This window comes from Rousettus aegyptiacus, unplaced genomic scaffold (genome assembly GCF_014176215.1).
Source record: "Rousettus aegyptiacus isolate mRouAeg1 unplaced genomic scaffold, mRouAeg1.p scaffold_m13_p_12, whole genome shotgun sequence".
NCBI classification, from domain to species: Eukaryota; Metazoa; Chordata; class Mammalia; order Chiroptera; family Pteropodidae; genus Rousettus; species Rousettus aegyptiacus.
This window is the reverse complement of record NW_023416287.1, coordinates 18,194,225-18,212,539: the sequence shown is the minus strand read 5'-3', so window position 1 is coordinate 18,212,539 and position 18,315 is coordinate 18,194,225. Positions and strand designations below refer to the sequence as shown.

At 34.3% G+C, this 18,315-nt stretch overlaps 1 protein-coding gene across 2 annotated transcripts in view; it reads right to left on the bottom strand.

The window, feature by feature from the left end:
• The window catches only part of LOC107500786 (transient receptor potential cation channel subfamily C member 4 associated protein), a 59,778-nt gene that overhangs the window by 30,531 nt on the left and 10,932 nt on the right, over nt 1-18,315 (bottom strand). For both annotated transcript variants that reach the window (XM_036229492.1, XM_016126393.2), the window contains exons 2-6: nt 12,223-12,351; nt 8,845-8,961; nt 4,700-4,757; nt 2,537-2,592; nt 306-434 (exon numbers count right to left, since the gene is read on the bottom strand). In XM_036229492.1, coding sequence (XP_036085385.1) covers nt 306-434; nt 2,537-2,592; nt 4,700-4,757; nt 8,845-8,961; nt 12,223-12,351 — 489 coding nt within the window. The remainder of the gene's footprint in view (nt 1-305; nt 435-2,536; nt 2,593-4,699; nt 4,758-8,844; nt 8,962-12,222; nt 12,352-18,315) is intronic.

Sequence of the window (18,315 nt, the reverse complement as noted above, 5' to 3'; positions counted from 1 at the left end):
GATTTTGGCAAAGTAACATTAACCAGCACATTACATTGATGAAATCAATCTGAACTTATGAGTTTTACAAATAGTTTCATTTCAATTTGTGTTTTGTTTAGGTTTTAGAGTCATATAAGATCCATTAATATAAAAAGTATAACCTAGTTTTTACTTGAATATATTTAAGTAACACACACACAAAAATTTAACACTAGGAGTATGGAAAAATTTTTGTTTAAAAATAATTCTACATTAAGTTAGAATTGAATCATATAAGACACCCTCCCCAACTGGTTACCCACCTGCTAGGGGAAATAGCTCACCTTTTTAACACCCAAAATATCTTCAATGAGGGTTGCTGTTTGTAAGAATGTCTTCTTACTCGTCATCAGTGTAAACAGGAAGATCACAAAGTCATTCTTTTCTGCCAAACGCTTTGTAACTCCTTCCGTCTATCACATGGGAGGAGAGAAAAGGCAGAACAGATGATAAATATAAAATATGAGGAAGGTATACCTTCCGGACACTGGAAACACAATCTCATGTTATATCAAGAATTCTTGGCTGAGGTCTTAAATCTCTAAGACTATATAGAGAACATTGTGTGCAAATGTATTTTTCTGGGGAGGGGTTTTTTCATAGTAATCATCACAGGTTCTTGACTTAATATCTGCCTAGTATCTAAATCAGGAACTACAAACTAGTATACAGTAGGCCAAGTTTTACTTGGCCAGCAGTCTAATAAAATTTTGAATGTAAATGTCTTTAAGGCAAGACATGCTTACTCCAGATTAGTTACAATTTACTAAGTCCCCACTTCAAAACAGGCAACTTAAAAAACATTTCCTGTTTTCTGCCCAATCCCTGGAGGTACTGGTATTTGCAACTCCAAAAGCTAGTGATAGAGTCAATTAAATCATATAGTTTTTTTAAAAAAAATTAGAACAATTTCTTACTGACCTTAGTTGCAAAAATAATCGTGCATTTCCTAAACAATTAGTTTATTTTTATCATATAGATCTGTCTGTGCCTATTTGTGTCGCTAGCTACATGTGGCTATTAAGCACTTGAAATGTGGCTAGTCTGAAGTAAGACATGCTTTGAATATTAAAAACACACTAGATTTTGAAATGTCAATATAAAAAAAATTCAAATATCTTTATATTTATTTTTAACTTTAAACTCACTAAAATTAATTTCACCTATTCCTACTTTTTTCTTTCTAAAAAAAAAAAAAAAGTGGCTACAAGGAAATTTAAAGTAACCTAAGTGGCTCGCATTATATTTCTAGTGCACAGTACTGTTACAGATGCTGAGTTGTGTGTTAAAACATATTTCGGTACTTGCATTGGTTGCTTAGAAGCTTAGCCACAAATTTGTCCCCTGTCCATAATACAGATGATTTTATGGTCTACATTTTTATAATAGCTCAATTCCTGGATGTATATTATACCCTCACCTTGTTTTAGCTTTTTCATTCTTACCTACTTCTAAATTTATGATCTGGATAGATTTTACATACTCCACTCTTGTACAATGCCTGAAATCTTTTTTTGAATGAGGCAAAAAATAAAATTAAACTAAATGTTCCTTTACATTTTTATAGTAAATAGGTTTCACTTCTACAACAGTACTTGTTTCATTCATGTATCATGATTCACTATTTATAGTTTACCACAGAAGTTCCTGAAAGACAGGTACTTTGTCTTATAAAAACTAACATTTGTATATTGCTTCACAAAGGATTTTTACATTATCTCATTGAGTCCTCATAACAATCCTATGATGTTAGTATGATTACTAACTACACTGATAAAAAAACAAAAAAAAACAAAAAAACCCTAAAGCTCAAGGAGGTGATCTAATGAGCACTAAGCCAAGGGCAAGAACTCAAAATCAAGTTCTAGCACTAAGTATTATGCTCTTTTCTTTCAATCGAATTGCTTCCTTTATTCACTATTCTCTCTCACTCAGTGGTCAACTTAAGTAGAGTGTCCTGATCAATATATGGGTGGGGCTTCTGGTTCTTGTTTTCCAACAAGGAATAATGAAAGAATAGGCATGATAATGTTAAAAGGAATCTTAAAGATTACAGACATTCTTCCCATTCTTATATTCCTTTGACAAGTAGCTTTTTGCAGTATCTGCTTGGAAACCTCCAGGGCTTAAGGAATTCAGTACTTGCTGAAGTAACTCTGGCTCTTAACAATTACAGTTGACCCTTAAACAACACAAGGCTTATGTACATTCAAAAATCCAACTATAACTACCGTCAGTCCTTTGCAGCAGCAGATTCCCAACTGTGAATTGAAAATACAGCTGGCCCACTCATATACAGGTGGACCCATGTTGTTGTTCAAGGGTCACCTGTACTATGAAACTCTGCCTCCCCATAATCACTATCTGTTGGTTCTGGTTCTCAAGCACACATAAAATAAGCCAATTCCTCTAATGTCTAAAGACAGCTCTCATGTCTACCACCCTCACTCAAATCTCCCCTTCTCAAGCACTGCAGATGTGAGATAAATGCAGCCCCAAAGGCAGTGGTACTTACACAGACACAGGTATTATACAGGATGCTCAAACAGTCCTTAGACATTTCATCACTTACTGAAAGCAAAAGGGGAGTAACTTGTTATTTTTCTCACTGAAAAGATAGTGTAACAGCATTAAATTTTTTGAAAATAAAAACTGTTCCTCATAATCCCCTCCAAGATGATTATTTTCCTGTTAGTATATCTCCTTCCAGTCCTTACTTAACAAAGACTTTCATGGTGTTTATCAGAACCTACAAACCAATTTGTAGACTGCTTTTCCTTTGATATAATAGCCATTTTCTTATTATGCTCCACTGCCTTCGTAATTTCAACCTGCTGTGGTATCATGATTTAAAATAAGATGTTCCTTTTGTGGCTTGCTTAGGATACATCCCGGGTTTTTGTTTGTTTTAGGGGTTTTTTGTTTTTTGTTTTTTTGCTATTTAAATAAGCTAAAAATAAATAACTTAATATATATATATACACATACATATATACATATATATATATATAGTTTTTTTTAGGCTTATGTTAAACTGGTTCCTTAAGATAGATTTCCAAAAGTAGAACTACTAGAATCCAAAGTATAAAATATTTTGATGACTCTTGTTATAAATTTCCATTTTAAGTTCTACTAGCAGCAAGCAAGGACATCATTTTACCACAGTCTCACCTAATAGCTTATTGTTGTTGTTGGGGAAATGGCTTTATTAGCCTGACCTACGAAGTCCAATAAAAAACTAGCTACTTCTCTGTGAGCAGGAACAGGAGAATAATACAAAAGGAAACCAAATTTTCATAACCCCCACACTAGGAGATAATAAAACTAAGTATGAACCATGGACAGAGTGTTTTTGTTTGGCATTAATTTTATTTTTAAAAACTGTTTTCACTTATTCCTTTGCTGCTATCACCTCTATAAATACTAGCCTCCCTTGAGATCCCAATGGGCACCCCTCCCAAACCAGCTTGACCAGATGGGTTATCTGATATAATTTTGTGATAATGCAGGTATCCTGTATCCCTCATCATTATCTTTCAATCTACTGGGGAATTCTGGTGTGTTTATTTTTATGACTTCAAAGCAGGTTGGAATACCAGACCGGTATATTTCAGTATTTCCAGACATTTAATTTTTTAAGGAAATTGGAATCCACTCATTTATCAAATAATTATTCAGCACCTATTCTACAGTAGAAATAGAATATACTGTAATTAGAAAAAAAAGGGGACAAAGTCTCATCCTTCATGGAACTTACAAATCTAGTAGGAGAAGGAGAGAATAAATAAGTACATCAACAAGTAATTACAAGATGCTACTTGTTATGAGGCAGAGAAAAGAAGAGCCAATTTAGATAGAAAGCAAAGCTAAAACATTAAAGATGAATATGAATCCTCTTAACTACCATACATACAAATGAAGTCTTATGTAATTATGTCATGCTGATGTTAGGGAACTTACTAGATTTGTAAGTTCCATGAATTAAAAAATATGTATTTGTGATGTTTGTAGAAGGGCATTCATCAAATGTTAAGTGATCTCTCTCTGGCGTTTAATGCAAGTAAAGTACACTTACTCTTTTTTTTTTTTTTTAATTAAATATCGAATACCTCAAAAGAGTATTTGTAACATGTTTAAGTTATAAGAAGAGTAAAAGGATATTACCTATATACCCACTACCCAGCTTAAGAAATAACGCACTACCAAAACACTTTTACTTTTTACCATGCACACTCTGGTAATGACTGAACTTTTTACAAAAAGCATATGCCACCTTTATAAAGACAACAAAAAAAGTTGTTTTTAAAATAAAACAAACAATAAAGTGATCTTACCAGGTTATTGATTACTCCCTCAACTAACTATATGTGAGAAATAAGAATTTCCAAAGAAAACATAAAAGCTGGACACAAGGACTACTATAAAGTACTACAAAGGATGTAATTCTTTTAGCCCAGTGGTTTTCACGTTTTTTTCTTTTAAAACTCCAGATTTGTATTTCTACCTACTATAAAATGAATAAATAGAGCTGCTTATTTGGGGGTGGAGAGAATGTCCTGCAGCTGAATTTAAGGCATGTCCTCGTTGTTAAGAGTTAAGAAGGGAAAGAAGGGAATCTCCTGGAAACCACCATATTAACAGGTTGGGAAACGAGGAAGTGGCTGACAAGTATACTTACTTTTCAGTTTCTGTCCCCGGATAGAGATTGTAGGCCTCATAAGAATTTCTACAAGGAGCTATAAAAAAAATTTTGGATAAAACCCTCAGAATTAATTTAAAGCACAACTCAAAAAAACAATCTTTGCCATAACAACTCATGGCCAAATATCTGTCAAAAGATTACAAGACAACCTTGTTCCCAACACAGGCAGAAGGCAGTGAGGTTCAGGGGAATGAATACTATACCAAGAGGCAGGAAACCTGGGGTCCAGTCCCAGCTCAGTAACCTATTCCCCATGTAAACCTGGACAAGTCAATGCCACTCTGTGGCCACAGTTTTCTCATTAAAAAAAAAAAAAAAAAAAAGCATATTAGATTAATTAATCTCTGGAATCCAATGAGTCTTTAATTTTTCAAAAGCTGAGAATATTATCACCACTATGATTCTTCTTTTGTTTAAAGAACATTTATGTTCTCCTATAAACATAAGTTTATAAAAAAAAATACACCATAAATTGCTAATACTGATTTATTTCTACAGGGGATTAAGGTGATATATATTCATTTTTCATTTTACATACTTTATATACAACACATAATTTTGCTTAAACTGTTTGCAATAAGTATGCATTTAAAAATGTTGTTGATATAAAGAAGGACAATTTACAATGATAAAAGGATCAATCTATCAGGAAGATAAACAAAGATGCACTTAACAGAATCTCAAAATAAATGAAGCAAAAGCTGACAGAAATGAAGGAATCAGACAATTCAAAAATAACAGTTGAACATTTCAATACTCCACTTTCAATAATGGAAAACTAAACAATAGCAAAGAAACAGAAGACTTGAACACTATAAACCAACAAGATCTAACAGAGGGAGTTTAGCAAGAAAAATGCACCCAACTAAATGCTAATAAAGAGCAAAATGACCCAAGCAAAAGCCCATATTTATGAACAGACCGAGAGTTCTAGAGAAGCTAATCTAACTCAAAGCAGGAGAAAAAACTCACAAAATCAAGAATCATTGATCTGAAGAAGTCCTAAGATGAGATAGGCACCTGCTATACAAAAGCCACGATTTTCACTAAAAATAGACATCAGGCCAGAGACCAACATTATTCTTTTTCCACCCATCATTCCTTGATGAATGATTTCAGAACTGAAGGGGGTGGTCCCTTGAGCTGGCTAGTAAGTAAATGGTATAGGGCCACTTGGAATGCTGAGGACGGGAATATATGCAAATGTTTAACATTCAATCTTATGTAGAAAATGGCATCTCTAAGGAAAAAAATTTTTTTAAAAATCAAAATATGATACAGCAAAGAGTATAAATTTAAAGTGCACAGCTCCGGTTTTTACAAAGTCAACATCATTCCTGTACCATAACCACCCAGATCAAGACTCAGAATAACCACAAACCCCAGAAAGCTTCCCTCATGCTCCATCCCAGTGATGGGAGTAAAGAGAGATATCTAAGAGAAAAGGTAGGATCCCAGTCCCTCACTCATTATAGCAAAATAAATTTGGAATGGTGCAAAATTTTAAACATATATGATAAAAACTTTAAAATATTAGAAGGAAACTTAGACATAGTTTATAATCCAACAGTGGGAAAAACAAGAAACAAAATTCTGAAGCCATAAAGAAAAAGACTGATCAATCTGAAAACCTAAAAATTAAACCTTTCTACATTTAAAAGTACCATGAATGAAGTCAAACTTCGATTCTCCAACTAGAAAACAAATACAACACATACGACAAAGGACCTTAAAAAATTAAGAGTATCTACAAATTGCTATGGTCTGAATGTCTGTGTCCTCCCAAGATACATACGTTAAATCCTAATGCTAATGTGATGGCATTAGGAGGTGGGGCCTTTGGAAGTGACTAGATCATGAGGGCAGAGCCTTCACAAATAGGATTATACCCTTATAAAAGAGGCTCCGGAGAGATCCCTAGCCCCTTCCCATGTGAGGACACAGGAAAAAGTTGGTAATCTATAACCTGGAAGAGGGCCTTTATTAGACACCAAACCTGCCTGGACTTCCCAGCCTCCGGAACTGTGAGAAATAAATTTCTGTTGTTTATAAGCTACCTAGTCTATAACATTTGCTATCACATCCTGAAAAAACTAAGATAGAAAATCAGTAAGAAAAAAGCCTAATAACCAAACAGAAAGGATGTAAAAGCCACTAACAGAAAATTGGCAGAAAAGAAACAACTTATAAACACACGTAAAGATATTCAATCTCACTCACAGAAGAACGCAAATTTTAAAAACTATGAAGAGAATAAAGTACTCTTAGAACTTAATAAAAAAGACAACTTAATTTAAAATATGGGAAAAGAAGATCCACATTTTCCCAAGAAGGATATATAAATGATCTGTAAGCACATAAAAAGATGCTGAACACCATTAGCCAATGCAAATCAAAACCACAATTAGATACCACTTCACACCCACTAGGATAGCTACAATAAAAAATGTAGATAATATCAAATATTGTTAAGGATATGGAAGAACTGGAACCCTCATATACTGCTGGTGGGCAAGGTGCTTTGGAAAACAGTCTGATGGTTCCTCAAAGGATTAAACGTAAGAGTTACCATATGACCCAGTAAACCCAATCTCTAGGTATACACCCAAAACTAATGAAAATCTATGTCCATACAGAACTCTGTATGCAAATGTTAACAGCAGCATTATTGGTAATAGCTGAACGGTAGAAACAGCCCAAATGTCCACCAACTGAAGAATGGATAAACAAAATGTGATATATATCCATATCATGGACTATTATTCAACCATAGAAAGGAACGATACATGCTACAACATGGATGAATCTTGAAAACATTAAGCTAAGTGAAAAGTCAGTAACAAATGACAACATATTACATAATTCCATTCATATGAAATGTCCGGAACAGATATATCTACAGAGACAGAAAGTAAAGTAAAGTTGCCTATGATAGGGATGGGGATTGGAGGCTTAGGGGAGTAACAGCAAAAACATATGGAGTTTCTTTTTGGGGTGATAAAAATGTTCTAAAATTGACTGTGGTAATGGTTGCATATATCTATGAAGACACTGAAAACCACTGAACTGTATACTTTTAAATGGGTAAACTATATGGTATGTAAAATATATCTCAAGTTGTTTAAATAACTGTGAAGAAATACCATTTTTCTCAAATCTGCTTAGTAAATATTTAAAATACTTAAAACACAATGTTTGGTGAAAGAGGCTATTTACTGAGTGCTGTTAATAGAACACAATGTTCTATTGTGTACTGAATGGTAGTGACAAAGGTAAATTTATTTTGTGGTAATTATTGGTGTACTTTTCTGTATGCAAGTTATACTTCAATAACAAAGTCCATTAAAGACACACACACAGACACTGTGTTGGTGATGGTGTAAGTAAAAAGATACTCTTCTACCTTGTTCCTGGGGATTTATGTTGATAAATCTCTTAGGCATGTATACTGACAAGTTTATAAACAATGAAAGACACATATGCTTTGATCCCAAAGGTATACACTTACATGTACACAAAAGTATGTACAAACACCTTTACTGTAATCCTGTTTAATAGGAAAGGTGTGAGAAAACTCTTCATCAACTGAGCCCTGGATAAATAAGTTTTGGTACAATTACACTGGGGACTAATATAGAGCTATTTAAAATAATGAGGCAGATTTACATGTACTCTTATAAAACTACCCCCAAGCTAGAGAATTACATGAAAAAAGGATACAAAGCAGTGTATCTATATAGATGATATGCCATCTCTATGTGAGAAAAAATAAGGTGTGGGATGATTTACACACACACACACACACACACACACACACACACACACACACGAACACAAATGAAACCAGTGATCACAGCTGCCTCTGAAGAGAGGACACCGGGGAAATGGAGACATACCTTTTGCTTTGTGCCTTAAAAAAAATGTGGCTATATTATCAATTCAAATAAATCAATTCTTCTAAAGTAAAAGCTATGCTGTTTCAACATAAGTGAGTGCCATTGAGCTTTTAAAGATTAAAATTCTCAAATGTTTGCTATAAATTCTGGAATGTTTCCTGTCTCCCATTTCAAGAGTTAAATTCTCAAACCATTAAGCAGTAGTAATAATAAACAACTACTTACATCAACACCTCCAAACAAGTCAAAAATATATGTATTTGGATAAGTGGTTTCTTGGGTAAGTTTCCTCTCTTCAGTAACAAATGCCATAGCCTCCATGGAGAGTAGTGGAGAAATTTCCTAGTTTAAAAATATATATACAGATATTCAGTTTTCATATCTAATATGAATGAGACACCAAACATCAGTTTGCATCTCAGTCTCAACTTAAACCCCCATGAGCACAAAGACAGCCCTCAGTGAACCACACTTCCTAGTATTCAGGCCCTTATAGAATCTTCTCTCACACTGAATCTGGGCTGGTGTGACTCACTTCAACAACAATATGCAGCAGAAGTACCATTATGCCAGTTCTAGCCTAAGTCTTAGGAAAGACTGGCAGAGTTGGCTTTTGCCACCTTGGAACTAAATTGCCATGCTGTGAGAAGTCTGACACAGATACCCAGCAAGGCCATGAAGAGAACTGAGGCCAGGACTGACATCCTTAGCTGATAGTCAGAACCAATAATCTACTAGCCATGTGAGTGAAGCCATTTTGGACCTCCCAGATAATTCAGTACCCCATCAAACACAACATGAGACAAAAGAACCACTCAATCAACTTAAAGAATTGTTAGAGATAAAGGGTGATTATTATTTCAAGCTACTAACTTTTGGGGTAGCTGGTTGTGCAGCAATAGATAACCAAAACATTGCTCAAATAGCATTTCCTTCAGGATGTCTTCTGCTTCTCCTCAGCCAGAAGCAATCTGATGTACCTCTGAACCCCCAAAGCAATCTGTAATTCATTTGTGGCATTTAGCACTTTTATTCTGTACCTCTTTACAAACCTATGTTATTTCTTTCCCAGATTAAATGTTCCTTGAAGATAACACTGGAACAGCTTTTGTAGTTTCCATTGGTCCTATGACATAGATCTATAGCACGGATTTAACACAGTCAGTATAGAGTAGTGGTTCTCAAATTTGGGGGACCACAGAATCATATGGAACAGAGCTAATAGAAAAAAATAATAATCTTAAAGTTGATATAATAAAAGTTGTAATAATGGTAGTAATAGCTAATTTATTTATTGCTTGTTTCTAAGCATAGTTCTAAGAACTTCATTACCTCTTAATCTTCACAACCCTGATAACAGTAACTTATCCCAACTTATTCCTTACAGATAAGGAAACTGAGGCACAAAGAAGTTGTCAATGCAAAGAGCTGGTTAAGTGGTACTAGAGCCAGGGTTGAAACACAGGAAGTCTGGCTCTGGAGTCTGTGCTTATGGAAGCAAGCAGACTTTTTTGTGTGAAATAGGGTAGAGAGTAGGAAGAATAAAGAACCCTACTCACTATGCTCTCTCCTCAGGTACCTATAAGGAAAAATGGAACACAACAGTCTGGAGCAAGCATTGTTTTCTCAAACACTGGTGAACATCAGAGTCATCTGAAGGGCTTCTTAAACCCCAGACTACTGGGTCCTACCTACAGAGTTTCTGATCCCACAGGTCTGGTGTGGGGCCTGAGAATGTGCATTTATAACAACTTCCCAAATGATGCTGATGCTGCTGGTCTAGGTACCACGCATCAAGAAAAAGTAGAACTTGCTCTTACGGATAACCTGTTATATGCCGGGCACTAGACTTTTATACTTTTTTTATCCATTTAATCCTTCAAATCATTCAATAAAGTGAGTATAGTTTTACTGATTTTACAGACAAAAAGCAAAATCACAAAGTTTCCCAGGGTCACATAATCAATAAGTGACTGAACTACTTTCTCTTATCTCGTATTTCTCATCTATAAAGTCAGGATGTACTTCCTGCTGGCAACACAGTACAGTGGACACTGGTCTTTGGGTAAGACAAATCAGGACTCATTATATAGCAGCCACAAGGCTTTGGGCAGGTTACTACTGAACCTTGTTTTTCTCAACTCAAAAAAATATACGGAAACATTTGGATTGTGCTTGCCCAACATCCTTCTCTCTTCTTCAGGCAATAGCCCCATTTCATTAAGGGAATGCCCCTCCCCGCTTTCCACATGGTCCTGCTGGGATTGCCAACAAGCACCTCAGTCCCGGCCTCGGCAGCAGGTGATAAGCCCTAGCCAAAAGTCTCTCAGTCCCCTCACTTCAGTGCCAGGCCCACACTATAGAAATGTCACCCTAGATCTATGATCACACAGAGGAACAGATGTTGAGATCAGAAATGGATGGCCTAACTCTGCTCAGATCCTGAATTCACACCTGTGCTTTCCAATTACGTGAGACAATTAAAAAAAATTTTTTTTTTGCTAGTCTTAGTGAGTTACTGTCACCTACAATCAAAATATTCTAGACTCATAAAAAAAAAAAAATCACCCATCTCATAGTTACCATAAGAATTAAATATGCCTGGCACACAGTAAGTTTCAAATAAGTATTTGCTTGATGAATAAAAAAATGATGGTCACACAGCAAGCACTCATAAATGTTAATTTCCCTCCCTTCTACTTCTTTCTCCCTTCTTCAGATTTTAGAGATTTTGCAGGAATCAAATAATGTATAATTCTGCAAAGTGTTTTTAAACAGGTGTAAGACACTATAACTATTTCTATCCTAATCAGACTATGAGAAGATCAAGAATATAAAACATCTCTTCTTCAAGGTGAAGATTAAGCTTATCTGGAGCCTATTATTTTTCAGCATGACTTATTATATGATATAATAATCAAAATTTCACCTCTGAAGAACAATGTATCATTAAGTTTCATTATGACCAAATATAACTTGCATGGGCTTTAATTACAGCTAAAGTTGGTACTCTAAATTCTAATTTGGACCCCATTCCAACTAAGCTTAAGTTTAGACATGGTAACTCCAGAACTACTGAATCAGAAACTCTGGGTGTGAGGCCCAGCACTATGTGTTTTAACAAGTCTTCCATGTGATTCTAATACACACTCAAGTTTGAGAACAACTGCCTTAGCATGTCTCTGCACTCTTTCCATCCCTCTCCCAACCATCTAGCCCAGTCACTTCAATCTTCTTATGTTAGTCATAATTATCAACAACCCCAAAGCCACTTCCATGAACCTTCAGCAACATGGGATATTTTAAACTATGTTCAAAAAAATGTCATCCCAATCCCAGGCACAATGCTGACCTCCCAAATTAAGCAAACACTGACACAAAACAAAGCCCAAAAGGACATACATAGAAAACTTAATGGTGGTTATCTCTGGGTGGTGGGGTTTTAATTTATAGGTGATTTTTATTTTCTTTGCACTTTTTCTGAACGTTCTTTTCAAATTTTCTACAGCTTTCACAAAAACAAGGTTATTTTAAAAAGTAGACTGAAGGAAAGAGAAAAAAAAATTATACATCTTGTGTCACCTGGAGGCCCTAAAGAATTACCTTGAGGATGTTTTGGCACTCGACAAAGTCACTGTGGAGGTGGCTGGTTGCATACAGCTTAAGGAGCAGCTGGGGAATTCCACTCCATTTGGACTGCTTGTCCCGTTCCGTCAAAAAAGTCTCAGTGAACTGTGAGTAGAAAAAAAGAAAAAAAAAAGATAAACACTTTACTGGTAAGGATAGAACTACAATTGACCCTTGAATGACACGGGTTTGAATGGTGTAGGTCTACTGAAATGCAGATATTTTTTAGTAAACGTACAGTCAGCCCTCTGTACCCCTGGGTTTTTCATATCAGTGGATTCAACCAACCACAGACTGAAAAAGTATTTTTGAACTGTGGTTGGGAAACCTCAGATGTAGAGGGCTGGCTGTATGCATTGTTCTCTGTCATTTTATATAAGGAACTTGAGCATCCATGGATTTTGGTACCTGCAGGCATCCTGGAACCAATCCCCTGCAGATACTGAGATACGGCAGCGCTAGAATATATGTCTAAGGAGAGCAACCGTCTCCCAAATCCACCCAGGACAAATAATTAAAAGGCCTCTTTCCAGAAACTTTCAAAAGCTCCCCAACAGCCTATAGGCTAAAAATCCAACTCCTTGCCTTGTGACATAATACCCTTCATATTCTATTACCTACTTTCCTTTCTACCCTCCTGTCTTTCCCAATGCACATTCTAGGCTCCAAATGCATGTTCTCTACAACCCTCTCTGCACATATTCTTACCCTGCCTAAAATGTCCTCTCCCTTTCTTTTCTACCTGGAAGCTCCTTCTCGATCTTCAAAATGCAAACCAAACAGCACTTTCCTTGACTGGCCTTCCTCCCTCTCCTTTCTAAGAGAGTAAGTTAAGTGTTCCTCCTCTGGGTCTCATCTAACATTTATCCTACTGTATCATAATTAATGGTTCATTTATTCCCCTCCTTCTATAGACGACGACAAGCTCCTTTGGAGTACGTACCAAGCTGTGTTTATCATGTATGCCTTCTCTCTCTCAGAGAATGCCAAGCACTAGTTTCATGACAGGTACATTAATCAATTATGACACAATTTCCACTAACACTATGGGACAAACCATTATCAGGGGCTGGATGTAAGTCACTTTTAATGTGCACCTGTCTCTCAGTCAAATCGAAAGCTCCTTGTAACTATTATTACAGGACATAAAGGTCTTGAATAATGTCTTAGTCTATCCTGACACATGTCAATCACATTAACCTAGACAAGTCCCATTATCCTTCCTGAGCTTGTTTTCTTAAATTATAAAAAATAAGATAATACCGGGGTAATGGGAGATGTTGGTGAGAGTAATTTGTATTAGAATGAACCATAGGATATTACCATTTCTATAGGTCAAAACTAATTGGATATTAGCAATTTCATGTCATGTAAGTAAGCTCAAATCAATGCAAGCCCCAAAACAATGGAAAAGTATATTTCCTTTCCTTAAAAGGAAAACAAAGAAAACAAACATGGTATTATAGGACTTAGCAAAAGCAGTACTTAACAAGTTTATTGCTCTAAACTTTTATATTTAAAAAAGAGTGATCTCAGATCAATTATCCCGACTTCCACCATAAGAAACTAGGGAAAAAAGGAGTAAATCAAACCCAAAGCAAACACGAGGAAATAGAAAAAGATTACTGAAAAATTAAATGATACAGAGAACAGAAAATAAAAGAGAAAAATCAACAAAATCAAAACTTGGTTCTTTGAAAAAAGCAACAAAAGTGAAAGCTTTACTTACATTGACCAACAAACTGGCTCAAATTATTAAATTCATAAATAAAAGACAGGACATTACTACCAACCTTACAGAAATAAAAAGTTTATAAATGAGAACTAGGAACAACTGTACCCCAACAAATTAGGTAACTTAAACGAATTCCCAGAAAGATACAAACAGACGCTGACTCAAGAAAAAACTAGAACACAGACCCTACAACAAGATATCAAGTTATGGTTTAATAAAAAATAAAGAAAACTACCCATAAAGAAAAGCTCAAGTCTAGATGCTTCATTGGTAAATTCTACCAAAAATTTAACAAAAAATTAACAATACACTTCACAGACTCCTTATTAGAGAGGAGGGAACACTTCTCAACTCATTCTATGAGGCCAGTATTACCCTGAAACCAAAACTGGACAAACATCACAAAAAAACTACAGACCAGTATCTCTTATGAAAATAAACATAAAAATCTCCTTAAAAAATACTAGCAAACCAAATCTGGCAACATATAAAAAAAGATTATACACCAAAACCAAGTATCCCAGGAATGGAAGACTGGTTCAATATATGAAAATTAATCAATGTAATCAATTTGATAAAGGGTATTTATCAAAAGTCCACAGCTATCATTATAATTAATGGTGAAAGTCGAAATGCTTTCCCACTAAGATCAGGAAAAAGACAAGGATGTCCATGTTGACTCTGACCACTTCTATTTAACACTGTACTAGCCAGAGGAATTAAGAAAACAAAATAAAGGCATCCAGGTTAAAAAGAAAATGCAAAACTACCTCTATTTACAGATGACATGATCTTGTATGTAGAATATATTAAGGAACACAAACTATTAGAGCCGATAAACAAGTTCAGCAAGATTGCAAGATACAAAATATACAAAAATCAGAAGGAATTTCTATACACCTACAATGAACAATCTAAAAATAAAATTAAGAAAATAATTCTCTTTATTAATATCATCAATATGAACAAAACATGGGAGTAAATTTAACAAAAAAATATATTTAAGACTTGTACAATGAAACTACAAAACATCAGAAATTAAAGAAGGCCTACATAAATAGAAAAACATCAATGTTCATAGACTGGAAGAGTTAATTTAATAAAATGGCAATACTCCTCGTATTTATTCAATGTAGTTCCTACCAAAAGTCAAGCTAGCTTCACTGAAGAAACTGACAAGGTGATCCTAAAATTCATACAGAAATATAAAGGACTTGGGATCGCCAAAATAACATTGAAAAAGAAGAACAAAGTTGGAAAAAAATCATATTTCCTGATTTCCAATTTCATTACAAGTCTCTAAAAAGACTATGACTGGCATAAGGGTAGACATCTAGATCAATGTCATAGGACTGAGACTCCAAAAATAAATGATATTTATGGCCAACTGACTTTTGACAATGGTGTCAGGAAAATTCAATAAAGAAACTATTAGTCTTTTAAAAAAATGTTGCTGGGACAACTGGTATACATAAGTAAAAGAATGAAGATGGGCCCCTTCCCTTCTTCACACCATATACAGAAATTAACTCAAAACAGATGAAAGACATAAATCTAAGGGCTAAAATTCTAAGAAAACACATGTATAAATTTTATAACCTTAAACAATGGTTTTATAGATATGATATCTGAATTATAAGCAGCCAAAGGAAAAACAGACTAAACTTCTTTAATATTCAAAATTTTTCTGTTTTAAAGGATACTACCAAGAAAGTGAAATGATGACCGAAGAATGGGAGAAAATACTTGTAAATCACCTACAAGAGTTTGATAAGGATTTAATATACAAACAATATAAAGAAATTCTACATTTCGACAACAAAAAGACACAAATTACCCAATTTCAAAATAAACATTGGGCTAAAAATAAAGCATTAACAGAAATGAAGAATGCCTTGGATCATAGGCTCATCAGTAGATTGTACATGACCAAGGAAAGAATCATTGATCTTGAAGATATTTCTATAAAAACTTCCCAAACTAAAATACAAATTGAAAAATATAATGAAAACAGAACAAAATATCTAGGAATTGTGAGATAATTATAGTGTATCATGTGTGTAATTGGAATTACAGAAGAGAAAGAAATATTTGAAATTTAAATGGCTGACAATTTTCCAAAACTAATAACAGACACCATATCACCAGATATAATATGCATTGTTATGTATATTTTACTACAATTTTTTAAAAAAAGAAACATAAGAGGGTTCATTACAAATCTCTTATACAATAAAAGGATAACGAGGAATATTATTAATTAATTTATGTCCACAAATCTGATTACCTGGATTAAAAAGACCATTCCTTGAAGAAACAAACTATCAAAACTCAAGAGAAATAACTATGCTGATAAACCTATCTTTATTATAGATACTGGGTTAATAATTTAAAGAATGGGCAAAGCCTCTGAATATACATTTTTAAAAAAATAAAGATGGCCAATAAGCACAGGAAAAGATGCTCAACATGATTAGTCATAAGGAAAACACAAATCAAATCAAATGAGATACCACTTCATACCTACTAGGATGGCTATCATTAAAAAGATAGATAATATAATAAGTGTTTATGAGAGTGTGAAGAAACTGGAACCCTCATAAATTGCTGATAGGAACATAAAATGGTACAGCCACTTTGGAAAAAGAGTTTGGCAGTTTCTCAAAAAGTTAAACATAGAATTACCATGTGACCCAGCAATCTCACTCCCATGTAGAGAACAAAAATGAAATGAAAATATCCACTCAAAAACTTACACATAAATATTCACAGTAGCATTATTCATAATAACTCAAAAGTGGGGAAAAAACAGTCTACTAATGGATCAATGGATCAATATCATATACCTATATAATGAAATATTATTTGGCAATAAAAAGGAATAAAATACTGTTACTTGTTACAACATAGACAAACCTTGAGAATCTGATGCTAAGTGAAAAAGGCCAGCCACAAAAGGCCACATACTGTTGTATTCTATTAGTATGAAATGCTCAGAATAGACAAATCCATAAAGACAGGAAGTAGATTAGTGGTTGCACAGGGCTGAGAGGTGATAGTGGGGGAACTAGGGAGTGATTACTAATTGGATGTGAGGCTTCTTTTAGGGGTGATGAAATGTTCTAAAATTCATGTGGTGATAGCTGCACATAACTCATGCATATAGTAAAAAACATTGACTTGTACACTTTAAATGACTGACTTGTATAGCATATAAATAATTCAATGAAGCTGTTAATCGAAATAAATTATGAGCATAAAGGAACTTTTCAGGGTGATAGAAATGTTCTAAAACAATTGTGGTGATGGTTGCTTAACTATAATTTGCTAAAAAGCATCAAATTGTATATTTACAATGTGTCAATTTTATACTATATAAATTATACCTCCATAAAGCTGTTTTTTAAAAAGCAACATTTAAAAGAAAAATAAAGACAAAAAGGAACAGAGAACCAGTGGAAAATTTTAAAGCAAATATTATATTAAATAGGTATAAATTCCAAAATGTCAGTGATTACATTAAATGTAAATGTACTAAATGCTTCAATTAAAAGACAATAATACGTTTACCAGAGAAATATCTTATAGAAAGACTGAAAGTAAAAGAATGGGAAATGATACACAATGTAAATATGTGCCAAAAGAAAGGTAATATAAGTATTAAAAGCAGTATAAGAGACAAGGCAAGAAGCACTGCCAGAGAGAGAGATACTTTCCAAGGATAAAGATGTCAATTGGGACAATGTAACAGTTCTAAATTTGCAAATACCTAATAAACAGCTTCAACATCTATAAAAAACTGAAATTGACAGGGCTAAAACGAGAAACAGGCAAATCCACAACTGTAGTGGGAGATTTTTATAATTCCTCTCAGAGTTTGATATGTACAGATAAAAAATTAGCAAGAATATGTAAGATTTGAACACAAAACTTGCACACCTACAGCATATCTAGTAACTGCTCTCTGTACTTCTTTGAGAGTATACAGAGAACATTTACAAAATGATCAGTTGTTAAGCCAGAGCAAATGTCCACACATTTAACAGAATCAAAATATAGACTATGTTCTGACTGCACTACAACTAACCCAAAATCTGTAACAGAAAGGCAACTATAAAATCCCCACATTTGGAAATTAAGAAATACACTTCTAAAAAAAAGGCATAGGTCAAAGAAGAAACCCAAGACGAAACATGAATGATAGTGAAAAATACTACACATCAAAACTAGTGGGATGCAACTAAAGCCATGACTAGTGGCCAGCATAAACCTGATACTAAAACCCGTTTAAAGGAAAATTATAGGCCTATCTCACTCATGAACAAAAAGAAAAA